Consider the following 26,781-nt stretch of genomic DNA (forward strand, 5'->3'; position numbering starts at 1 on the left):
TCTGGGTCAGTTATCTCTACCCTGATTAATGCTAGGAAGCCAGCTTCAAGAACTTTATATTATAGAGTCTGGAAGGCTTATGTTTTCTGGTGTGAATCCAAGGGTTGGCACCCTCGGAGATATATCATAGGCAGAATTCTTGCCTTTCTACAATTAGGTTTAGAAATTAAATTGGTCTTAAGTACTATTAAAGACCAAGTTTCAGCTTTATTGGTCTCATTTCAAAGACCACTTGCTACTCATTCTTTAGTCCGGGGCTTTATACAAGGGGTGACGCGGCTTAATCCGCCCGTCAAACGTCCCTTGAACCCTTGGGACTTATACTTAGTTTTGTCTGTGTTAAACAGCCATGACACTTCTGGTTCTGGCGCCGTATGGAGTAGCTGCGTTCTCCCTCAGCTCCCGCAGCACGATCCCTAAATCGGTCTAAAAATACATGCACGTCCCCCCTCTTGTCGCCTGCAGTATACCCAGGCACTCCCCCACCTCCTGGCAACCGGCTTGTGACCGAAAACCGACGCGAACCTAGACGCGGCCGCAACATACCTCCGGGCCTAGCCCCAAATTGAGGCTTCGGCCTGCACGGACATCGCGACCAGGATTAGGGCCTTGCTACCACAGGCCCACCTCTCATCTGCTGCCTGCACCCCATCGAGAGTGGGGGGCTCTCGATGGGGTGCAGGCAGCAGATGAGAGGTGGGCCTGTGGTAGCAAGGCCCTAATCCTGGTCGCCCCCTCGGACTGATCGGGCCCAAGAATCGGCGCCTGATCCCCCACGGCCTCCACCCGGCATAGCCAAAAAATCGAGGCCCCGGTCGTGGCCTACTCGGAAGCGTGATCCACACCAGAGCTTCCACACACGGGCCTGCCTCCCTCCCCCAACAGTCAGCACCCTCCTCAGAGACTACCCATTCACCTATGGACCGTTTTGTGAAGAAAACAGGTGCACGCTCACACGTTACCGCCACAAGCCAAACGGCCCAGTCCCAAATTGAGGCCCCGGTCTCGGCCTTACCGGACGACACAGTGGACAACCCTGACATAGAGGTGAGTGCTCATACTACACCGCCCTCCTCGCTCCAGAACTCTCTCTCCCCGCACTCTGCCCCCCCCGTACCTGGGGTACAGCAACACTGACCGTATAGCCCAGGCTGTAGCAGGTCTTCTGTCTCCCATGATCACCGCCTCAGTGGAAAAGGTGGTAGATGTGGGGATGAGGCAATTCAAAGCACAATTGGGGGAACATCCCACCAGACTCGGCGAGGTGGAAAACCGCTTATCGAGTCTGGAGGAAGAAGTCTATCAGGCGCAAGCCACCGAACAAGAACAAGATAAAACCAACCAATATATACTCCAAAAACTTGATGATTTGGAGAACAGATCCCGAAGGAGCAATCTAAGATTCGTGGGGATACCAGAGTTTTTACAATCCTTGGCCCTTGCCGAATTCTGTGCCAGACGTATCCCAGAGGCACTTGGTCTTCCTGGCCCTTGCATGGTCGAACGGGCCCACCGCATGGGCACCTTCGCCCCTGACCGCAAATCTCCCCGCCCGATCATCGCGAAGTACCTCAATTACACTGACAAGGCCACCATCCTACAAAAGTTCAGGCAAAACAGATCTCTCCAAATTGATGGTGTCAAACTTCTGATCTTCGCAGACTATTCTCTGGAGGTCTCAAAAAAGAGGAAAGCATTCCAGCACATCTGCACAGCACTGTATCAGCGACAGATGAAGTTCACACTGGCCTTCCCTGCAACCCTCCGCCTCCAAGCCCCCAATGGGGACCAGCTCTCCTTCCAACCACCTCTGAGGCGGAAGCATTCCTGCGTACTCTGAAACCTTATCCACACTCTGTCTCTCCGCCCAAAGCTTCCCTAAGCAACCGACCTCTGGACCAGCAAAGCCCAAGGAAAGACTCTCCGAAACGCTTCAAAACATCTGGATCTGTACATCGCAACACCCCACGCTGATATGTTTTGTTTTTTCTTTTTTTTTTCCTCCATATGGACACAAGCAATGCTTCTTCCATGCTACCTAAGCCTACGCTCGCTGCCTACTCAGGTATTTAGCTTGTTAATAAGTGACTGTTTATTTCTTTCTAAAGGTTCTGTCATATGATTTTGATGTTACATCCTTCTGCACCTCCATTATTTGGTCTTTATTGCCTTGCAACACCTCTCATAACCTCGCTGTGTAGGCTTTCCTCCTGATCCCACAACCGTACTCGACACGCAACCACGTTAAGTGGGGCTAATTCCTAAAGGGTGCTTGTCTACAGCAGCACCTGGATCGTTAAGGAGAGCTGGTCTACACAGGGACTCTATGCAGAAAAAAGTGAAGGTCTTTCAATGTTCTGTTATGGTTCTGTTACTTATCCTTACCCTCTTTGGTTCCCCCCTCCTCTACTTCCTCTCTTTAGAAGCTTCCGTCAAACACCAGCCATTACGGCAACACCTCTACCTCATATAATAAAATAAATGCGTTTGCACTAGAGAAATTATAATTAAAGTAAAAATCAGTGTATGGAAAAAATAAAAAAATATAAAAATAAAAATTAAATAATAATATATCCCAATATATCTAAAACAATAAATTTCAATCTGTGATAAATTATTTAGTGATAAAATAAACAAAGTGCAACGTGCATAAAAATGCTAGAAATCCAAGTGCAAACTTTGGTTTGGAAGAGTGCTCACTCTTTCAATAAAGTGATTGATGAAGTTCATAAACAATAAATGCAAAGTGCACAAATACAGTGTCCATCAACAGTGATATCCATCATGCTCATCCAAGAAGTGTAAAAATATATATCATGCTCCAGTGCTCTCCGATGACCCCCAAAAGCATATGCGCTCACCTCAGAGCGTGTGACACAGTACCCAAACTATGTCAAATCACTCTTGGGAGCCACTCCTGGGCTCTAAAAGATATGCAGATATTTTTACACTTCTTGGATGAGCATGATGGATATCACTGTTGATGGACACTATATTTGTGCACTTTGCATTTATTGTTTATGAACTTCATCAATCACTTTATTGAAAGAGTGAGCACTCTTCCAAACCAAAGTTTGCACTTGGATTTCTAGCATTTTTATGCACGTTGCACTTTGTTTATTTTATCACTAAATAATTTATCAGAGATTGAAATTTATTGTTTTAGATATATTGGGATATATTGTTTATTATTTAATTTTTATTTTTTATATTTTTTTATTTTTTCCATACACTGATTTTTACTTTAATTATAATTTCTCTAGCGCAAACGCGTTTATTTTATTATATTGTTATTTGCATGGGTATGAAACGTGATTAGTGTTTGCAGCTTGTTATCACCAATGGTTTAATTTGGAGGCATTAACCCATCTGTGGCTCGCAAGACCTTTCTATGCCTCTACCTCATAGTCAGCACATCCTGACACACAACGACAGGTCTTCCTTTCTCCTCGGGTCTCCACTTGATGTAAACAGTAGAACTTCCCATAACTCACACATAACCTCACCCACTTGAAAGTCACCTCTTTCAACGTGAAAGGGCTTAGGTCTCCCTTTAAGAGACTCAAAATACTTCACTACTTGAAAAGACTTTAAACTGATATTGCCCTGCTCCAAGAAACCCACTTATCTTCATCTGATTTCCACCACATGAAAAACTCTAGGTGGGGACGGTACTGGGCTCCAGCGCAATAGACCGTAAAGCAGGGGTTCCCATTTTGATCCATAAAAACCTCCCTCACGAGCTGATGTCCGTAGACACCGATAGCCAGGGCCACTTCATATCTGTACGCATAAAATTGGGACATAGGGAACTAGTGATCTCCAATATATATGCCCCCAACAATCCCAGCAAGTAATTCTTCAGTGAGTTGTCCACCTGGCTACTACGCGCTCCGCACCTACCACGTATAGTTGGGGGAGATTTTAACACTACCATGCACCCGAATGAAGATAGATCTTCCTCCAACCGACTACGATCAACACCCATGTCCCCTGAAACTACCCACTTTGCATCCACTATGGGTTCTATCCATCTCCACGACGTCTGGCGTCTTCATCACCCAGCGGATAGAGACTATACCTTTTACTCCAATCCTCACCACATCGTCACTATTATCTCTTCTGCACTGACGGTCTTATCCCAACGATCTCAGAGGTGACTATCCACGATATCGCCATATCTGACCACGCACCCGTATCATTATCACTAGACACCCCTGACTTACGTCCTACTCCCCTCCTCTGGCACTTTCCTCCATACCTTCAAAACAACTCAGATTTTCAAGGCTACATGGAGGAAGCTTGGTCTGAATTCTCTGCAGCCAACTCTCCCCATGCGGACAACCCAAACCTTTTCTGGGAAGCTGGTAAAGCCATCCTCAGAGGTCGCATCATCTTATATGCCGCTTCTTTCAAGAGAAACTCTTGGCAAAATATAAAACTGCCAATGCTAACCTGCTCTTGGCGCAGCATGTTTTTTGTTCTAGGGATTCCCCCGAGAACAGAGATCACTGGCAGGTAGCAAAAAGGACATTTGACACATCGGATACCCTAGAACGGACACATAAGACCCAGTTGGAGGCCACCCTCCATAAATTTGTCAATAAAGCCGGCAAACTACTAGCAAGACTTTGCAAAGACCCGTTTAGCCCGACACACATCACCTCCCTACGGGACACTGTAGGCAACATAAAATCCTCACAACATGATATAAACAGAATTATGTTGCAATACTATTCCTCGCTATATGCCGCCGACCCCATTGACAGGAACGTCGCCAAATCCTTCCTCGACGACCTGTCCTTGCCCTCGGTCTCTCCCTCCCAATTGGAAACCCTAAATGCCCCTATCTCCCAGCCAGAAATATCCACTGCCATTCGAAACCTAGCCCCCTCCAAGGCTCCAGGCCCTGATGGTTTTACAGGGGAATTTTACAAGACCCTACAATCCATAACTGAACCCGCTCTTCTCACAGTCTATAGCGGCATATGGTCTGGTGGCCCCTATCTATCAGAAAATATGGCCATCATTAAACTACTTTCAAAAAAAGGCAAAGACCCCCAGGAGCCGGGCTCATACCGACCCATCTCACTCCTAAACTTAGACGTAAAGATACTTTCCAAAATAGTGGCCTCAAGACTAGCAGACATTATTCCCTCTCTGATACACCCAGCCCAATCAGGTTTTGTGAAGGGCAGACACAATTAACATTCGTAAAGTAATGATTGCTCTAGAACATGCCACACATAACCCGGGGTGGGGGGATCATGCCATGATCACTCTGGACGCGGAAAAAGCTTTCGACAATGTCGGCTTTGAATGGCTATCAATGGCCCTATCTAAAATGGGCTTCGCAGGCCCTTTCACGTACCTCATACATGCCATGTACGCATTCCCCACGACCAGGTTGGTGGTGGCTGGCCTCCTCTCGGATGAATTCCGCCTGCATAAAGGCACAAGGCAGGGCTGCCCCCTATCCCCTCTCCTCTTCAATATCGCACTGGCTAGGCTCACAAGAACTCCGCACATCACTCTTCGCCGATGACGTCCTCATTTTCTCTGCCAACCCCTCCTCTGACATGTCCACCGTCAAAACAGTTTTTGACAGATTCAGACTCTGTTCGGGCCTTCGCATTAACTACAGCAAGAGCGAAATCCTCCCCATAGGAACTCTATCTGCACCTCCCTGGGCTCATCACTCTCATTTCACGGTAGCCAACTCCTACATAACGTATCTCGGTATTAAGATAGGGAAATTGCCTTCTTCCATCTATCATCTTAACTATCCACCACTGATCAAAAAAATAACTCAAGAATTGGGTAACTGGATGGATCTGCCTCTTTCGCTCCTGGGAAGATGTCACCTAATAAAGATGGTCAGCTTTGCTCGATTACTATATCCGCTCTAAACGATCCCCCTGCTTCTGAAGCACAAAGATACCTCATCCCTTAACAAAGCCTTCTCCAAATTTTTTTGGCACAAGAGGCCGCGTATATCCTTTAACCTGTTCCTGACCGGCTCCTGTACATTTACGTCGGCAGAATGGCATGGCGGCGCAAAGTAACGTACCCATACGTTACTTTGAATTTGCCACCATGTGCGCGCCTGCCGCGATCTCCGTGAGTGAGTTCTGCCTAGTGACAAGTGTCACTCGATCTCTGCTCCCTGTCATCGGAGCAGAGATCTGTGACGTCACACACCAACCCATCCCCCTGACAGTTAGAAATCACTCCCCTAGGACACACTTAACCCCTCCCCGCCCCCTAGTGGTTAACCCCTTCACTGTCAGTGTCATTTATACAGGAATCAATGCATTTTTATAGCACTGATTGCTGTATAAATGACAATGGTCCCAAAAATGTCTGACATGTCCCCCATAACGTCGCAGTCACAATAAAAATCGCTGATCGCTGCCATTACTAGTAAAAAAAAAAATTATTAATAAGAATGCCATAAAACTATCCCCTATTTTGTAAACGCTATAACTTTTGCGCAAACAAATCAATAAACGCTTATTGCGTTTTTTTTTTTTTTTTTACCAAAAATATGTAGAAGAATACGGATCGGCCTAAACTGAGGAAAACAAAATGTTTTTTTATATATTTTTTGGGGATAATTATTATAGCAAAATGTAAAAAATAATGCGTTTTTTTCAAAATTGTCGCTCTTATTTTGTTTATGGCGCAAAAAATAAACATCGCAGAGATGATCAAATACCACCAAAAGAAAGCTCTATTTGTGGGAAAAAAAAGGACGTCAATTTTGTTTCGGAGCCACCTCGCACGACCGCACAATTGTCAGATAAAGCGACGCAGTGCCAAATCGCAAAAAGTGCTCTGGTCAGGAAGGGGGTAAATCCTTCCGGGGCTGAAGTGGTTAAAAAACTATCTTCCCAGACGCGAAGTAGGTATTAGCCTGCCGAATATTAGGGCATATAACCTTTCTTGCCTATTGAGAGTAGGTTTGGACTGGATATCGCAATTATCTCGATACTCCAACTATTCACTGGAATCCTCGATAGTCCACCCATACTCCTTGGCCCTTATCCACTGCAGATGGAAATCCACTCCTCCATACAACACAATCTCCTTCTCAGAGATACGGCCATAGCTTGGAGAGAAATCAGAAAAGCGCTAAAACTATCACCCTTTGTGTCCTAGTATCTCCCGATCCAAGGAAACCCTAGCTTCCCACCGGAGCTGGAATACAAACCTTTTTCTATCTGGCGACAAAAAGGCCTCACAAACTTTTCCACCCTATGCAACATGGAATCAGGACGACCTCATAAATTCTCTGTCATTGCAGACTCATACTCCCTCCCGCAATCTCATGCCTTACGCTATGCGCAATGCATCAGATTCCTACGTCATTCATACAGAGAAGAACATAAGAGGTTCCAGACATCCTTTGCAGACCTGCTATTACAAGGCGACTCTTATAAAATCTCAAACATATATAAGCCTTTCTTGTTAAAATCCACTCCCTCATTTGCTTCCTCGTCAGTTGCCAACTGGGGTAAAGTTTTTCCTGACTCAGACATAGTGGAGAAGATCCTTCAAGGTTATAACAAAACTCAACAGCTGATCCCTAACGAGATCTGGAGGGAAACTCAACTTAAGATCATGCACCGCGCTTACATACCTTTCCTCTCTGACAAGACTGCCCAAGGAGCGGCCTGCTGCCCCATGTGTCACCAGCCGAAACCTTCCCTTTTCCACCGGTTTTGGGAATGCACCTCTATATCCTCGTTCTGAAACCAAGTCATCTCCTACATCTTCGACATAACGCTGCTAAAAATACCTAAAGACCCCTTACTCCTCATCTTCGGATACTGGGACGCCCAACTGTTACCGTGGTCCCCGACCAGGACTAGATTCTGATCAGTCTCTTACTAGCCAGGAGACTAATTCTAAAGAACTGGACCTCTTCGCTATGCCCTCAGATCCTACAACTTCAACGGGAGCTTCTAAAACCTGCTCTACAAGTACAAACTCAACACTGATTTTACACAAGCAAACTCCTACACGATTCTACTCCAGATGGTGGGCTTTCATGCAATCGACCTTATCACAAGAGGATCTGCAGAATTTCGAAAATTCTTCTTTCTACTACCATGAGTCTCACAAGACCACTCCTGAGGAGGAAGTTTTCTGTACCTTTAGCCCCAGACCAGTGGTACCAAATGCTCCTACTGTCGCCCAACAGGACCAACCCCTCTCACACCTATCTACTTCAACCAATCTCACTTCTCCGAGGGCACATAGCCCATGCATGGAACCCAGCCCTAGAAGCTTTTTTTTTTTCCATCTTCATTTCTCGCTGACTATACCCCCCCACCCCCCAAATTTTTCTCCCCTTCCCTCCTCCCCCTCACCCCTGTATTCTTGTTACCACCAGTAGCTCGCTGGAGACCCCCAGTGTTTGATCCATACAGTTATCTCTACATGGTTATTATCTGTGTTACCTGTTATCTCATACCTGAGAAATACGTCTCCATCCGTATTTGTAAATGCTCAGTCTACTGGTTTCTGTATACTGTCACGAGAATATAATGTTATGAGAAAACTGTATACCCATTGTGATACCCTGTACTGACTTATCTTTTTCAATAAAATCTATTGAAAAAACAAAAACAAAAACAAAACAGCCATTTGAACTGATACAATATATTCCCCTAGTCCTTCTGACAAGGACTTTGGTATTTTTGGTTGCTATATCCTCAGCAAGGAGGGTTTTGGAATTGGCTGCTCTTTCTTGTAAAGAGCCATATTTGATTTTCATAAGGACAGAGTGGTGTTACGCCCTTGTCCAGGCTTTTTGCCAAAAATAATTTCAGGTTTTCACCTGAACCAAGATATTGTCCTTCCATCGTTTTTTCCAAAACCATGTTCCAGAGAAGAAAGGTCACTACATTGTCTTGATGTGGTAAGAGCAGTGAAAATCTATTTAAAGAAAACTGCTCAGATTCGTAAGACTGATGTCTTATTTATTCTGCCAGAGGGTCCTAAGAAAGGACAGGCAGCGTCAAAATCCACTGTTGCTAAGTGGATTCGGCAAGTGATAATTCAAACTTATGATGTAAGGGGTAAGATTCCCCCGTTTCAAGTTAAGGCGCATTGTACCAGGTCGGTTAGTGCTTCTTGGGCAGTTCGTCATCAGGCCTCCATGGCTCAGATCTGTAAAGCCGCAACTTGGTCTTCAGTGCATGCATTCACAAAATGTTATCAGGTGGAGGTAAGGAGGTATGAGGAGATCGCCTTCGGACGCAGTGTGCTGCAAGCAGCAGTATACATCCTCAAGTCTGGTTGTACCCTGCGGGTTGTTTCTTCCACCCCTCAAGTGGCATTGCTATGGGACATCCCAATAAGTAATTACTTAAGGCTCTGTGTCCCATGATGTACGATAAAGAAAATAGGATTTTTATTGCAGCTTACCTGAAAAATCCTTTTCTTGGAGTACATCATGGGACACAGAGGTCCCTCCCCTCTTTTTTGGGATTTAAGTATATTGCTTTGCTACAAAAACTGATGTGCTCCTGGAAGGAGGAGGGGTTATATAGGGAGTATACTTCCTTTGATTGGTTTTACCAGTGTCAACACCTGAAGGTGGCCTATAACCCATTAAGTAATTACTTAAGGCTGTGTGTCCCGTGATGTACTCCAAGAAAAGGATTTTACAGTTAAGCTGTAATAAAAATCCTATTTTTTCCCCCTTTAAAATAGGGGGAAATCGTGTGTGCGTGTTATATGCCTGATATAGGCTGCCACCGAGGGGAAGGAGGGGACGAGTGCTGCTGAAATAGACAGAGCTGGATCTCCTGTGTACTCGGCTGTGCTCGCAGTCACACTCAGTCCCACCCCCTGGTCGGCTCCTAGCATGCTGCAGATGGACACTGATCAGCCTGCAGTGAGGAGCAATGCTGCAGATGGGCACTAATCAGGCTGCAGTGAGGAGCAATGCTGCAGATGGGCACTAATCAGGCTGCAGTGAGGAGCAAGGCTGCAGATGTGCACAGATCAGGCTGCATTGAGGCTGTAGATGGGCACTAATCAGGCTGCATTGATGCTCACTGACCATTATTTTGTTTTAAAGTGGTTTATTTAAAAAAAAAAAAAAAAGTTTTTTTTTCCTGAAAATTCTCTCTTAAATTGGAGTGCTACACAGGTGCGTGTTATACGCCGATAAATACTGTATATATTTGTAAGACAATTTAAAACAGTTTATTGATATTATTTTACTCTGTATGCCAAAGGCTGCTTTTTTTTAACATGTGACCAGTAGCAGAGGACCAGAAGCTCCTCCTGCCATTGTTTCTCTGCAGACAGACTGGGAGAGAGCTGGGTCATGTGGCATCTGCATATCGATTAGGAAAGACGGCACTTAGATTTTTTTTTTTTTAATTAAAATAATTACCATGGCATCATCCACATACAAAAACAGAAGGGATAAGGTAAATTAAACAGTTTGTGTTTAGTATCACTTTAAGGTAAGTACAGCGGGGACTGGGAGGTGGGGAGGGTGTATAGGTGTTGGTTCACATTTTCATTTTTTCTGAAAAGGTGAACCAGCACTTTAAATGTTAAAATACAAAAAAGGTCATGCAATTTATTTGTTTCTGTGTTTATAATTAGGTTTTTTTTTTTTTTTATATATATACAGTGGTGAATTATCATTGTCCTCATTTCAGCTTTCATATGAATGGCTTTGTTTACCTTCAAACCCATTCATACATAACCACTTCCGGACCAGTGACGTACCCGTAAGTTGCTGGACTTTCGGTGGCTATACCGGGATGATGCCTGCAGGCATCACCCCTGTATTGTTTTTTCGAAGCAATAGTCAGCTCTCTTGTAATAGCAATCGGAGCAGCTAACTAGCTGCTCAATTTCTATTACAAGCAGTAAGAAGGGATGTATCGCTCCCCCTCACCCCGCCACCTTCTGCAGCTTGCTCAGGCTCTCCCATCCCACCGGGAGACCCGAGCAACTACCTGGCATGACAGCCGAACAAAACCAAGATAGGCTTTGATCGGCTGTTTGCTATAGTAACTGTGATGACATGTTATCACTTCCGGTTTACCCATGTGTCAACAGCGCCATTGTTTACAAAATCGAAAGCATTCAGAAACACAGATCTTGGTATTTTGAATGCTTTTAAGGGTAGAAGAGGGATTTGGGGTCTTATAAACACCAGATCTCTCCATAAAGAGCACATATCACATGCCTATTGCTGTCATAAGGATGTTTACATTCCCTGTAACAGCAATAAAAGTGACGCAATAGTAACGCAATAGTGCAAAAATAAATAATATTAATAAATAAAATTAAAAAATTAAAGTACCTCTGTCCCCTCGTGCTCGCATGCAAAGGTGAACATGCACGTCAGCCCCGCACACATGCAAACAGCGATCTTCCCAGACATGTGAGGTATCACCGCGAACATCAGATCATAGGCAGTAATTCTAGCACTACACCTACTCTGTAAATCTAAAGTGGTAGCCTGTAAAGACTTTTAAAGTGTCTCCTATGGATAGTAAAACGTATGTCCTTTGTCGCCGTTGCACAGGTATGCAAAATTTTAAAGTATGACATGTTTGGTATCTATTTACTCAGCATAATCTTTTACATTTTACAAAACAATGGGTTTTGTATTGTGTTTTTTGCTTTAACATTTTAAAAAGTTTTTTCTTTCCCTAAAAAAACTGTGTTAACCACTTAAGGACTAGCCTCGTTTTGAGATTTGGGTGTTTACAAGTTTAAAACAGTTTTTTTTGCTAGAAAATTACTTAGAACCCCCAAACATTATATATTGTTTTTTTTTCTAACACCCTAGAGAATAAAATTGCGGTCATTGCAATACTTTTTTTCGCACCGTATTTGCGTAGCGGTCTTACAAGTGCACTTTTTTTGGAAAAAATTTACTTTTTTGAATAAAAAAAATAAGACAACAGTAAATTTAGCCCAATTTTTTATATTCTGAAAGATAATGTTACACCAAGTAAATTGATACCCAACATGTCACGCTTCAAAATTGCGCCCGCTTGCGGAATAACATCAAACTTTTACCCTTAAAAATCTCCATAGGCGACGTTTAAAAAATTCTACAGGTTACATGTTTTGAGTTACAGAGGCGGTCTAGGGCTAGAATTATTGCTCTCGCTCTAACAATTGCTGCGATACCTCACATGTATGGTTTGACCACCGTTTTCCTATGCGGGTGCTACTCACGTATGAGTTTGCTTCTGCGCGCAAGCTCTTATTTTTTTTACTTTATTTTATTTATTTTTACTGTTTAAAAAAAAAAAATTGGATCACTTTTCTTCCTATTACAAGGAACGTAAACATCCCTTGTAATAGAAAAAAAGCATGACAGGTCCTCTTAAATATGGGATCTGGGGTCAAAAAGTCCTCAGATCTTATATTTGTACTTAAATGCAAAAATAAAAAAAAATTGTCATTTGAAAAAAATGACAACAAAAAAATGGCCCTTTAAGACGTATGGGCGGAGCTGACGTTATGACGTTGCTTCCGCCCCCCTATGGTATGGAGACGGGTGGGGGCCATCTTCCCCTCACTCATCTCCATACCACAGACATGACAGGTCCTGACCGCCTCCGCCGCTACCGACGGCTCCGGTAAGCGGCGGGGGATGGGGGTGGCACCTCTCCCCCCCGCCGATAACGGTGATCTCACGGCAAATCCGCCGCAGAGACCATCATTATCGTAAAAACGACCGGCTCCTGAAAAGATGGATACCTCGGTTGTGGCAGCAGCTGCTGCCGTTACCGAGATATCCATCTTAAAATTGCCGACATGTATGTACAGGAGCTGGTCGGTAAGTGGTTAAAAAAAAAGCTGTGCAAATACCGTGTGACGTGACATAAATTGCAAAATCCACCAACTCTCTAGGGCCTCTGCTTTCAAAATATATGTAATGTTTTGGGGTTCTATCAAAAAATACTGACTGTTACATGTAGACAAAAAGTGCCTGAAAAGGCCGGGTCTGAAAGTGGAAATTGAGTGTCTCTGAAGATATTTAAAGCAGTGATCCCAAAGCTGCTGTCAGATGCTGTAGATCACAAAGTATTCTACTAATGACAGCTGCAGATTTTCAAATATTGTAAATGACTTGTGAAATTACATTAATATGTCAAAGTTTATATGAGATTTGAGTGATTTGATTTAACAATACGTTAGCAAACTTATAATAAAAAAAACTATGAGCAGGCAGCTCCTTATTGCAGTAGAGACATGTTTCTGCAATAAAAAAAAACACTTACCCGTCTGCTCACAGTTTCAATATTTTTATTGAAAATGTTTCCAAGAATAGGATCAGCAATGCAGGTGGTGCACATCAAAACATTAGGAACAGGTTTAAAAAGGGGAATCAATATTATACCACCATCTACTCCTGACCCAAGGGGATGCAAGATAAAGTAGGAATTCAACATAAAGAAAGGGGTCTTAAGGAGCAAACAGCCATCCCGCTCAGAAAACCTCCCCCCAGGGAAAAACATTAGAACCCAAACTTCGCCACCACCCACCAGCACGCTGGAATGGGCCGTGAGTGAACATAATGCACAACCACAAGTGGGAGCAACACAACTAGATATAAAGGGGAAGTGCGAATCCAAGAAAGAAAAGGGGGGGGGGGGTGAAAGGAAGAAAGATAAAGAAAAGGAACAAAAGAAGGGAAGGAAGGAGCTGCTGTCAGATTAGGATAGGGTTTGCTTACCTGTCCCATAATTGCATTTTCTACTACCTGGACAGGGGCAGGTAAGCAAAGTCTGCAAAGTCCAGGTCTAACAGCGCTCCTGTATTAACAAACTGGCAGCTATGTATACAGGAATACAGTAGTGCTGCATTGGTAGGAAGGAGAAGCTGGAGAGGAAGAAAGCCCCTGCCTCTTCCCAGCTCTCGCCTCCTCTCCTGGACACATTTTGTGCTTGGCTGTTTGGCTGTGCTCTCCCTCCCTGTCCAGCTGCCCTTTCTTGCCAGTGCAACACCCCTGTATTTCTATACACACAGCTGCAGGCTTGTTAATACAGGAGCGCTGGACTGGCAAGAAGGAGGAGCTGGAGGGCTAGAGAGTGCACAGCCCGCACCTCCTCCCGACACTCTCCTCGACACTTTCTGCACTCTGTGGACAAGAGTAGTGATACTGTACTCCAGTCTGTTGCAACACAGCCGCCCCCCACCACAATAAACTGTTGTGCCCAGAGCATCTGCCCTCTTGCCCTCCTTTTCCCAGCTCTGGGCCTGAGAATAAGTAAGTTACGGATCTTTCTTCCACAAAGTAGTAGTATAGGTGTTAAAAGAGGGTGTGGAAGCAGTTTTAAGATTAGTTAGTATGAGCCTATAATTCCAATGATATGGATAGCACAGTGATTAACACTCCTACTTTTCAGCACAGGGGTCCTCGGTTTAAATATTCAGGACACCTGAATGTGATTTGTATGTTGTCATTGTGCTTGCATGGGTTTTCACCCACACTCTAAAGACATGCTGGCAGGTTGATTGTCTCCAGTCTAAACTGACCCTAGTAAGTGTATACATGTGATTATCTTTGATTGTAAGCAATATGTGAAGTACTGCGTAAATTGTTACTGCTAAGTAATTGCCTAGTCTTGTTAAAATTAAGTTACAGTTTGGATGAAACTTAAATCTAGGTTCAGGACTTGGTATAACTTGGGTCTGCTAACTTGAATTGCCATCTATCTTCAGATTTGGAATAAGGGCCATTTCACGTTCGCAAATGCGAATTAAAACAAAAGTATGGGTTTTTTGTTTTTCTGATTCATACTTACCTAGGTGGATGCTGCATCGGTCTGATGCTGCATCTGTCCCCCGGTGCCTCCAACACTGAGAACCGAGTGATCAAACCCTGCCAATTGCTCAGTTCTCACAGCTCCCCGAGCAGAGAGCTGCTGTCTGTCAGTCTACAGCTCTCTGCTCTGTCCCCTCCTCGCTCACTGGAGCGCTGGGCTGTGGAGGGGGCGGCCGGCTCAGGCTCTCAGCAGCTTGCTGAGCCGTGTGCTGATCCAGGGATCTGGGCAGATCCCGACTCCATGGTCGTGATGATACCCGAGCCAGGACCGACTCTGTGACGTCAGCAGAGAGCTGACTTCAGCCCGCTTTCTGATGAAAACGTGTCACAGGAGTGCAAAACAAACTGCACTTCTGTGATCCATAGGAGAAGTACAGCCAAACGAGCTTTGGCTGTACTTCTCCTTTAATGCAGTGCATAATCATGCTTTGAAGTATATCTGTAATCAAAGGCCAAAAATATTATGATATTGCAGCTTTACCAGTTCTTAGTTGTAGCGGTTGGATACGTTTGATTTTTCATTCAGGTTGTTTTCCCTTTATTTTCACCAGAGAATCTTGCAGATAATACACTTTCTGACCCTTCATGTCTGCACTTTTTCTCCATTGTATCTATAGAAAGAGTCATGGTTGTGATACAAACTGGACTTCAAACATGCCTGCCATTTGTTCATCTCCATTTCTTGGAGGCTTGATAAGGCTCGTAGTTTTTACAATAAAAGTGGTTCCTTTTAGGCCTCATGCACACTGGACATTTTTATTGCTTCTGTTAGGGGTGTCTGGCCTTTTCTTCTGCTTCTAAATGCTCCTGCATGTTCGCCTATGTGTCCATGCACTCATAGGCATTTAGAGTCGGGGATGTTTAACTGCTTGCCGCCCACCCACCGTCAAATGAAGGCGGGGCGGTGCGGCTCTCATTCTGGGACACCGTCATATGACGGTGTCCCAGAACGTCCACTCTCATACACCCGCAGGGGCGCGCATCCGCACCATGTAGCTAGGACACGGTGCGACCCTGTTCTCTGTAAAGAGCTGCGTCCGCGGCTCTTTAACCGTGTGATCGGCTGTGTCCAATCACAGCCGGTCACATGTAAACACAGAGACGCTGGTAATCGGCTCTCCTCGCCTCACACTGACAGAGTGTGTGGCGAGGAGAGCCAATCAGCGGCATCTCCATGCAGGGGGGCATCTAGGAATGTAATCAGGGCACTGATCATCAGTGCCCTGATTACAATATAGGAATATAGTGTCACCAATCAGTGCCCACCACTGCCTGCAAGTGCCACCAATCAGTGCCCATTAGCGATGCCAGTCAGTGCTGGCAATCAGTGCTGCACATCTATGCCCATCACTGCTGTCGACCAATGCCCATCAGTACCACCTATCTGTGCCACCTAACAGTGCTCATCAGTGCCACATATCAGTGCCCATAAGTGCGGCATTTTAGTGCCTCCTCATCAGTGCCACCTAATCAGTGCCCATAAGTGCCACCTCATCAATGCCCACCAGTTCAGCCTATTAGTGCCGCCTCATCAGTGCACATCAGTGAAGGCAAAAAATTACTTAGTTACAAAATGTAAAAAATAAAAAACCCAGCAGTAATTAAATACCACCAAAAGAAAGCTCTGTTTGTGTGAAGAAAATGATAAAACATTTGTTTGGGTACAGTGTAGCACGACCGCGCGTGGTTAAAGGCAGAAAAAAAACACTGCCAGCGCGCCCAGGAGCAGCAGCAATTTGGCAGAAAAAAGTGCTTGATGTGTGTAAATGTGTCTAAATGTGTGTTAACGCTAGGCCTTTTTACTTATTGAGCATTGATTCATTTAAAGCAGTTGTCTACCCTCAGAAAAAAAATGTTTAAAAAAAAAAGGCAAAGGCATAATGAGCTAGTATGCAGCACATACTAGCTCATTATGAAATACTCACCTTAGAACGAGGTCCCCGTATTGCAGGCCGGTGCACGCTGAGGGAGCTGACATTTTGCTGTCGGTGTGTCTTCCTGGTTCGTGGCGCAATGACGTCACTCCCGCACATGTGCGCGGGAATCTTCTTCCCGGGCAAGATCCGGCAGCGGCTGCCGGACCTTCAGCCGGGCATTCACAGCGCATGCGCCGCTGACGTCAGCTGCTGCATGCAAAGTAGATATCTCCTAAACCGTACAGGTTTAGGAGATATTCATATAAAATGAATATTCAGGAGATATTCATTTTACCTGTAGGTAAGCCTTTTTTATAGGCTTACCTGTAGGTAAAAATAAAAAAATGGGTATACAACCACCTTAATGGCCAGAATAAATTAGTATCCTGACCAATGAAATTAATTCATGCCCAAGCGCCTGACACGCCTAAACGCGTTATACAGGTTTACAAGTATCAAGCATTTTTTCTGCCAAAAAGCTGATGCCAGGAAGAAAGGCGTCTAGGAGAGATGTACATGAGGCCCTAATCTTGCAGGAAGTGACATTGCATTTGCAGCAAGGGCAACAATTTTTTCTGTACTTGCTGAAAATGAACTTTGCCTGAAAAGTGAAAATGATTGCAGTCTAAGGACTAAGGACTGGTAAGCTGCAATATATTACGCTTTTGTTTTTGGGTTTAGATACACTTTGGAGCCTTTTTTACACTCCTGCAATGCAGTAACACATTTTACGTTAAAGGATAAGTTCACCTTTTGTAACATGTTACACCCATATTCAGGGTTACAAATCCACGGTCCCCTGCACCTCCCCGCCCCCCCAGTGTCACAGGTGGTGGGGATCTCCTCCCCCCACTCTCTGAGAATCTTCAAAGAACGAGGCTGTGTGGGGCTCCACCCGTCCCGCCACGTCACTCATTCACAGAGTTCTGTGAATTGAAAACGACAAGGTCCAGCAGCCTTTTGGGGCTGCCTGCTTGTAGTTCTCGACAAACTGTTTCCTGTTATTGTGTGTAACTGCTTGGCCTGCGTGACCTCTTACCTTGTGGTGTGGGAGGCGTATCTGCAGCTATACAAATAAGAAAAAGTCAATCATTGACTAAACTGTTTCAGAGAATGTTGGAGGGCACTGCAGGGGAGTATCGCTAAGGTATAAGCTGAAACTACACTTTCATCCACCAGTGCAGGCCTTTGTCTATGCACTCATTGTTATCCTCATGCTAGCTTTCGGTCTGTTATGGGGAACTGTTGGTTTCAATACTTTGAGTCACTGAAAAGATTGTAAATTAGAAAAGGCAGAATGAAGTCGGAGCTCTTTTCCTGCACACTTGCTTTCAGCTCAGCAACTAGAAAATTTTGAAGCCAGTGGGTCAGCATGTCAAGCTACTAGAATTTTCAGAAGGAAATCAGGAAAAGTTTCCTTTTTAGGCTCATCAGTTTCTCCTATAAAGTTATATTTTTATATATTGATAAAAGAGATTTAAGAAGATAATAGATTACCTTTATGCTTGGCTTATTGACGTTGCAAATGTATCTCTTCTCCAACTTGCTTAAAATATTTAAGTCTATTGTTAGGATTTAAAATATAGCAATTCTAACACTATAGTAAGTACTATTTTAAAGCATAAAAAAATCTGCCTTTTACAGGCGTTTGAGCTTTTACAGTGCCTTGCAAAAGTATTCACCCCCTTTGGCTTTTTACCTATTTTGTGACATTACAGCCTTTAGTTCAATGTTTTTTTAATCTGAATTATATATGATGGATCAGAACACAATAGTCTAAGTTGGTGAAGTAAAATTAGAAAAATATATACATATAAAAAAACTGATATAAAAACTGATAATTGGCATGTGCGTATGTATTCACACCCCCTTTGTTATGAAGCCCATAAAAAGCTTTGGTGCAACCAATTACTTTCAGAAGTCAAAATTAGTGAAATGATGTCCACCTGTGTGTAATCTAAGTGTCACATGATCTGTCATTACATATACACATCTTTTTGAAAGGCCCCAGAGGCTGCAACACCTAAGCAAGAGGCACCACTAACCAAATACTGGCATGATGACCAAGGAACTCTCCAAACAAGTAAGGGACAATGTTGTTGAGAAGTACAAGTCAGGGTTAGGTTATAAAAAAATATCCAAATCTTTGATGATCCCTAGGAGCACCGTCAAATTTATCATAACCAAATGGAAAGAACGTGGCACAACAGCAAACCTGCCAAGAGACGGCCACACACCAAAACTCATGGACCGGGCAAGGAGGGCATTAATCAGAGAGGCAGCACAGAGACCTAAGGTAACCCTGGAGAAGCTGCAGAGTTCCACAGCAGAGACTGGAGTATCTGTACATAGGACGACAATAAGCCATACGCTCCATAGAGTTGGGCTTTATGGCAGAGTGGCCAGAAGAAAGCCATTACTTTCAGCAAAAAACAAAATGGCAAGTTTTGAGTTTGCAAAAGAGACTCCCAAAATGTATGGAGGAAGGTGCTCTGGTCTGATGAGACTAAAGTTGAATTTTTTGGCCATCAAAGAAAACGCTATGTCTGGCGCAAACTCAACACATCACATCACCCAAAGAACACCATCCCCACAGTGAAACGTGGTGGTGGCAGCATCATGCTGTGGGGATGTTTTCAGCAGTCAGGACTGGGAAACTGGTCGGAGTCGAGGGAAAGATGGATGGTGCTAAATACAGGGATATTCTTGAGAAAAATCTGTATCACTCTGTGTGTGATTTGAGGCTAAGATGGAGGTTCACCTTCCAGAAGGACAATGACCCCAAACACACTGCTAAAGCAACACTTAAGTGGTTTAAGGAGAAACATGTAAATGTGTTGGATTGTCCTAGTCAAAGCCCAGACCTCAATCCAATAGAAAATCTGGGGTCAGACTTAAAGATTGCTGTTCAAAAGCGCAAACCATCCAACTTGAAGGAGCTGGAGCAGTTTTGCAAGGAGGAATGGGCAAAAATCCCATTGGTAAGATGTGGCAAGCTCATAGAGACTTGCCCAAAGCGACTTGGAGCTGTGATAGCCGCAAAAGGTGGCTCTACAAACTATTGATTTTAGGGGGGTGAATAGTTATGCACATTGTCTTTTTCTGTTATTTTGTTGTTTGCTTCACAATAAAAAAAAATAAAAAATCTTCAAAGTTGTGGGCATGTTCTGTAAATTAAATGATGCAAATCCTCAAACAATCCATGCTAATTCCAGGTTATGAGGCAACAAAACACAAAAAATGCTAAGGGAGGGGTCAATATGTTTGCAAGGCACTGTATTTCTGCCTATAAAAGCTTGAAGAAGCTTGTTCTTTGTGTGCTCTTTCATGCTATTTTATTGAGCTCTTTCCAGCTCTTTCTTTTTTTTGAGCATACGCATTTTTTTTCACAAACCCTCCTAGATAGTATTTTCTTAACCACTGTATAAACAAAACAAAAAGCTGCAACAAACGTTTTTGAGCTCTTTGGGGCACCATCTCAAAAACACAAGTTTGGTGGGTTTTGTTTTCTGCCTGTAGGAGCATATGCCAGAAAAAGCCCCAGTGTGCATGGACACATTGGCTAACATGGAGGGGAGTTTCTAGGCAGAAAAAAAAAATTTGACCTCAAATCAGCTCAAAAGCCTTTAGGAGCCGCTTCTTTGAGCTGCAGTGTGCATGAGCCCTAAGAGTGTGAAATATGTTTTGGTTTTAGAACTCTGGAGATAATAAACAAGTCTTAGAAAGGAAGGATTTGGAAATGAAGAAACATGCATCTGACAGAAAGAGCTTGCAGTCTGCCACAACATCTCACCGAGTCTCTGAAGAAAAACATGAAAGGTCTTCAAAAGATCCTACAGCTGCTCCATCCAATGATGAAAAGACTCCAAAATCAGGTATTATTACTATTGAAGTGTCTGTTTTAATTTAAATGTATGAGGGTTCTTCAAAAAGTTTCACACATCTTCACCACAGCATGACAACTCTTATACTAAACTGCAAGGTCAGCTGGGTTGCCAGACAGACTAGTCACATGACACCTTCAGACACAACCACTTGCGACTCCTCCTACCCTTAGTTTTCAACGAAAATAGAAAAGTGCAGAAACTTTTTGAAGACCCTTTTTATTCCTGTGACTCCTGCTGCATTTTAACTATAACAGCACTGTAGTGAATACTTAAACTTAGACATTACCTTCTTATGAATGAGATGGTTATTTGCTTAAAATGTCTTTTGTTAAACTGGGCAGTTCTGTTTAAAAATATATTACTTGTGCTTTTGTAAACAGGTGCTAGTGAGAAGCAAGACATTAAAAAAAAGAAACCAGAAAAGAGGGGATCTTCATCAGGTGTACCTAATCCCTCTCCATCTACACCAAAACCTTCTGTTGACCAAATAAGGCAAAGTGTCCGGCAATCTTTAAAAGATATTCTAGTAAAAAGGTATGAAAATTATTTTAAAGGAAATCTTTACACAGACGGGGGAAACAAGGCATATATAAAGGTGGATAGCATTCTTTTTAAAACTGATAAAGGCTAGATGTCAGTCTGAAAGTTAGATGATGAAAAATTGGCTTGCATTTGAGATCAGTTTATGGTCCGATTGGTAGACAGTTGAGCTGTATTAATTGATTTGGATTAAGAAATAATAAGCAAACTAATGTCAGAAGCAAAGCATACATGCACTTATACACTAGACATATAACTTTAAAATGCCTGTAATCTTTTATGTACACTGCTCTGCAACCACTTCACAAAGTAAAAGTGTGTTCCTTCATCATCCTTTGAGGGACACAAGAATTCAGAACCTGTCTGGTTATACTAGTGTCTACAGGAGGCAGGGACATAGGCAGACAGGAAAATCCGGCCCCCATGTAACCCTTCCTCTGCCCAGCTTGCCTCAGTTTTTTGCTAGCATCCTAGGTGGTTGTATGCCTTTTCTTCAGCTTTGCAAAAAAAAGAAAAGTTGTTTTGCTAGCCTTCTAACACCTTAGCTTTTTTTCTTGGTGACTTCAATCAAATCTTGCTACACTGCTCCTTGAGCTGGTCTTCGCTTAGCAGCTATCTGGATTTGGAGCTCCTCTGCTTCAGAGACTGTATGCAGATCCCTCTTGGCTGGACATGCAAGACTAGCCTGGAATGTGACCTTCAGGCACTGACTTCTGCTTTTTGGTGCTTTCCATACCTTTGTGTACAGTGTTATGTGCAGAGTGCTTTCCGCTTTCAGAGCCATGGCATGCACTAGGTGTGACCCTGTCCCTGAACATTAAGTGAGTAAAGCTAGTTGGTCTGATGCGCTGTTATCCACCTCTCTGTTGCACTGTTGGGCGCTATGTTAAATTTCCTACTACCACTTATTTACCATGATAAGGTTGATTGTATGCTGACATCATCTGTTGGGTAGAGTGCTGTGTGTTGCATTTAGTGCTCAGCAAGCATCATCCTGCTGTCACTCCTGCTCTTGAAGCACCAGATGGATCTCTTGTCTGTTTCCACTGCCTGCCTACTGTGGCTTGGTCACCTCAAGCTACCTGAAATCCTCATCAACACTAGCTGCCTGGGTTTTTAAGTAGGCCTTGCATCACGTTGGGCCTAGTTACATTACAGCTGTGTGAATGCAACATGTCTTCGCTAAGACACACAGAGGACAGTCCTCTGTGTGTGTGACCTTAGCCCATACTCCCCTAGTGTTTCTGTTCTGGTTACATCCCCTTCAAAGTCTAGCTTTGAACATTCTGGATCTCTAGCACAAGTTGAACCTTGGACCCTTGTTATTGTCTCTGATTGACATTCAGAGCACCAGCATTCTATCTCTGGTGTTCGGGTTGCTGCAGTCTTTCAGCTGACTCAGATTTACAGGGGGTTGTTTAAGATCTTCTAGATTCAGTGCATACCAATGCTGCACCTGGAGGATCAGCCTCCTGTTCCAGGCCTTGGTTCTTTGCTTCATTTGTAAGGACCTTCCTGATACATTCACTTTTTGGATTTTCCATTACCAGGAATGGAAACACCCGAGAATTCCTTGGCCACATCTGAGAACTTTTTCTCCTTTAAGGGAGAATTTATAAATCGGTGGTCCTTTTCCACTGTTGATTCACCTGTAATCCACCTTAACAGGCAGACCACCAAACGGGTGAATGACACACTCATTGACAGACAATTAAACTCCCAACTGGTTTGGGCTCTTGGTCTGGTGTTGGCAGTAACTTTAATCTGCTATTCCGTGTCCATTTCATGGAACGGCTAGAGCAAATGTCTGGAGCCTAGTGCTTTAGCATCCAAAGTTGTGTCTCACACTCTAGTGGAAACTTGTCTTTGGGAGCAATACCTTGCATTGGCTTACACTTCTCTTTTCTACCTACCTTGCATTGGCTTACACTCCTTATCCTATTATAAGGCCACTCCTTGTGGGCAGTGATGCTGTCCTAATCTATCTAGAAGATTCTCCCTTCTTCCCCAGGGCTTGAGGGGAGGGAGGGTCAGAGGGAATCGCCTCCCAATGTAGACTCTAAGGATGAGCTCAAGTGTGTTTGCAAACAGCACGTGCAGTGCGCACCAGGATGTCGGCACTGGGGAGCGCTAATCACCAGCTGTTAGACATTTCCCGATCTCTGCAGCCGCATATCAGGACAATGTCTCACTGCTTGTGATTAGTGCTGCGTAGTGCTGACTTCCTGGTGGGCTCTGCACGTGCTGTTTGCGAACACGCCTGAGCTCATCCTTAGTAGTCTCTCCTTTTCTCATTGACTATTAGTTCTTTTCAGTTTCCTCTTGTTACCAGTACTTTTAATGGTACTCGCAGAATCCCTGCCAAGATTTCTAATGGTACTTGCCAGAATTGACAACGGTACTCAAAGAATCCCTGCCAGTATTGACAGTGGTACTTGTAGAATCCCTGCCAAGTTTAACAGTAGTACTCGCAGAGTACCTGCCAGGATTTGGGCTGGCCGTGCCCTCTGACCAAAATGTATTTAGGCTTCAGCCATTCAAGGGGAGCACTGTGTCTTATCACCAGCTACCCTTGTGCACAGAGCTATAATACTTATCGATGAATTGCCTGGCTATTGCTGACCTGGATTGGCCTGACTTCTTCCTTGTTTGCCGCCTCTCTTTGATCCATGTCTGAACCTGACTACTGTCATTTGCTGCCTGCCAAGATCCCTGCTGGGATCTGATTAATCTTGCTTGCTGCACGCCTTGACTGTTATCCTGCTTGCCACTCAGCGTACAGTCTCCACATCATAATTGTTCTGTTCCTGCTATCCCTTGGTCCAGTCCATACCCACTTTTACAAACTCTGGGAAAGACCAACCCTGTGCCTCAGGTGAGCTCATGCCACTTTCCAGATAACGTCATAATACCTCTTCTATGTCTGGAGCATGAATTTGGGGCAAGACATCCAGATGGTCTCTCTGGACCAAGAAATTTCCGGCACTATCTGTCAGTCTCTTGGTTGAAATGGGGTAGTCTCTTCCCCTCTGCCGTGGAGGGAATCCACTTGCTGGTGTGTCCCCATACCTGGTTCTTCAACCTGGTTTTCCCAGAACAAATAGTTCTGGAAACAGAGAATGCCTGAAACAATCCTGGTGATCAGGACTTTACCGGTTACTAACAATGTAGCAAAGCATAAAAAAATAAATTTTTTGTAACCATGTTTAATTTTCAGGGAACTAGTTGGTAAATTTGAACAAGCTTAAAATTTAGGCTAGGTTCATACTGGTGCAGCTGCAGCGTGATCCTATTTTTAGTGCACTTTTGAGGCGTTTTCCATGCTTCGTGCATTTTTTTTGGCAGAGGAGGAGACTGGATGATATACACAAAACTGTGCCAAAAATGCAGCAAAACACATGTACAATAATTTTCCATGTTTTTTTTGGGGGGGGGGGGGGGGGGCAAAATTGCACTACAGCTGCACCAAAGTAAAACCTGTATCTTTGTCAAAAACACACTGCATTGATGTGAATATCACCATAGTTGTGCGATTCTGTGTTACTGAAGGCACATTTGAAATCGCATTATTTCAGCACTATTTATCTAATAGTATACTTATTTTTTTTTTAAATAGACTTTCAGAATCCTCTTCAAAGATTCCTGAAGAAAGGGCTACCAAAGTATCAGCCAAGATCGAAAAGGAGTTATTTTCGTTTTACCGAGATACAGATTCTAAGTACAAGAATAAGTATAGAAGTTTAATGTTTAACTTAAAAGATCCTAAAAACAATGTACGCTGTTTTAAAATTATTTTTAATCTGCATGCTATTTATCAGCTTTTGAATTGGTTACACAAAAATGTGTTGTTTTTTTTTAAATTTGTATGACAGGTGTTGTACAAGCGAGTCCTCAGAGGAGACATCACCCCAGAACATCTTATCAAGATGACACCAGAGGAGTTAGCTTCTAAAGAGCTGGCAGCTTGGAGGCAAAGGGAAAACAGACATGTAATGTATTGTTCCTACTCCTAATAGAGATGTGTACAATGAATTTTTTGTTTAACCAGTTGCCGACCGCCTCACGACGAGCGGCAGAATGGCACGGGCAGGCAGACACCCCCCCGGTGCCCGAGGCGGTCGGCATTTCTCCCCCGGCGATCGGAGGTGAGGGGGAGACCATCCATTCGTGCCTACCTCCCCCCCCCGATCGCTCCCGGCCAATGAAATCATTCCTCTGCTGCTGTATAGTAAACAGCAGCAGAGGAAATGATGTCATCTCGGCTCGGTATTTTCCGTTCCGGCGCCGAGGAGAGAAGACATCCGAGTGAGTGCACAACACACACAGTAGAACATGCCAGGCACACATTTCACCCCTACTCACCCCCCCCGTCACACTGACACCAAGCAGTTTTTTTTTTTTTTTTCTGATTACTGCATTGGTGTCTGTGACAGCTAGTGTGGTAGGGCAGTTAGTGTTAGCCGCCTTTAGGTCTAGGGTACCCCCCCCAATAAAGTTTTAACCCCTTGATCACCCCCCGTCGCCAGTGTCACTAAGCGATCATTTTTCTGATCGCTGTATTAGTGTCACTGGTGAAGCTAGTTAGGGAGGTAAATATTTAGGTTCGCCGTCAGCGTTTTATAGCGTTAGGGACCCCCATATACTACCGAATAAAGGTTTTAACCCCTTGATTGTCCCCTAGTTAACCCTTTCACCAGTGATCACCCTATAACTGTTACGGGTGACGCTGGTTAGTTAGTTTATTTTTTATAGTTATTACCTAATAAAGGTTTAGCCCCCTGATCGCCCGGCGGTGATATGCATCGCCCCAGGCAGCATCAGGTTAGTGCCAGTACCGCTAACACCCACGCACGCAGCATACGACTCCCTTAGTGGTATAGTATCTGAGCGGATCAATATCTGATCCGATCAGATCTATACTAGCATTCCCAGCAGTTTAGGGTTCCCAAAAATGCAGTGTTAGCGGGATCAGCCCAGATACCTGCTAGCACCTGCGTTTTGCCCCTCCGCCCAGCCCACCCAAGTGCAGTATCGATCGATCACTGTCACTTACAAAACACTAAACACATAACTGCAGCGTTCGCAGAGACAGGCCTGATCCTTGCGATCGCTAACAGTTTTTTTGGTAGCGCTTTGGGGAACTGGCAAGCACCAGCGGCCTAGTACACCCCGGTCTTAGTCAAACCAGCACTGCAGTAACACTTGGTGACGTGGTGAGTCCCATAAGTGCAGTTCGAGCTGGTGAGGTGGCAAGCACAAGTAGTGTCCCGCTGACACCAAGAAGAAGACAAACACAGGCCCGTCGTGCCCATAATGCTCTTCCTGCTGCATTCGCCAATCCTAATAATTGGGAACCCACCACTTCTGCAGCACCCGTACTTCCCCATTCACATCCCCAACCAAATGCAGTCGGCTGCATGAGAGGCATTTTTTTTGTGTCCTCCCGAGTACCCCTACCCAAAGATGTCGTGTCTGCAGCAAGCGCGGATATAGGCGTGACACCCGCTATTATTTTCTCTCCTGTCCTGACAATCCTGGTCTTTGCATTGGTGAATGTTTTGAACGCTACCATTCACTAGTTGAGTATTAGCATAGCGTACAGCATTGCACA

The 26,781-nt window shown here is 44.1% G+C and overlaps 1 protein-coding gene across 3 annotated transcripts in view; it reads left to right on the forward strand.

Moving 5' to 3' along the window:
* The window catches only part of PHF3 (PHD finger protein 3), a 220,615-nt gene that overhangs the window by 124,658 nt on the left and 69,176 nt on the right, over positions 1-26,781 (forward strand). For all 3 annotated transcript variants that reach the window (XM_073626731.1, XM_073626730.1, XM_073626733.1), the window contains 4 exons: positions 20,438-20,618; positions 21,011-21,164; positions 24,787-24,943; positions 25,043-25,159. In XM_073626731.1, coding sequence (XP_073482832.1) covers positions 20,438-20,618; positions 21,011-21,164; positions 24,787-24,943; positions 25,043-25,159 — 609 coding nt within the window. The remainder of the gene's footprint in view (positions 1-20,437; positions 20,619-21,010; positions 21,165-24,786; positions 24,944-25,042; positions 25,160-26,781) is intronic.

This window comes from Aquarana catesbeiana, linkage group LG04, assembly GCF_042186555.1.
Source record: "Aquarana catesbeiana isolate 2022-GZ linkage group LG04, ASM4218655v1, whole genome shotgun sequence".
In the NCBI taxonomy this organism is placed as follows: Eukaryota; Metazoa; Chordata; class Amphibia; order Anura; family Ranidae; genus Aquarana; species Aquarana catesbeiana.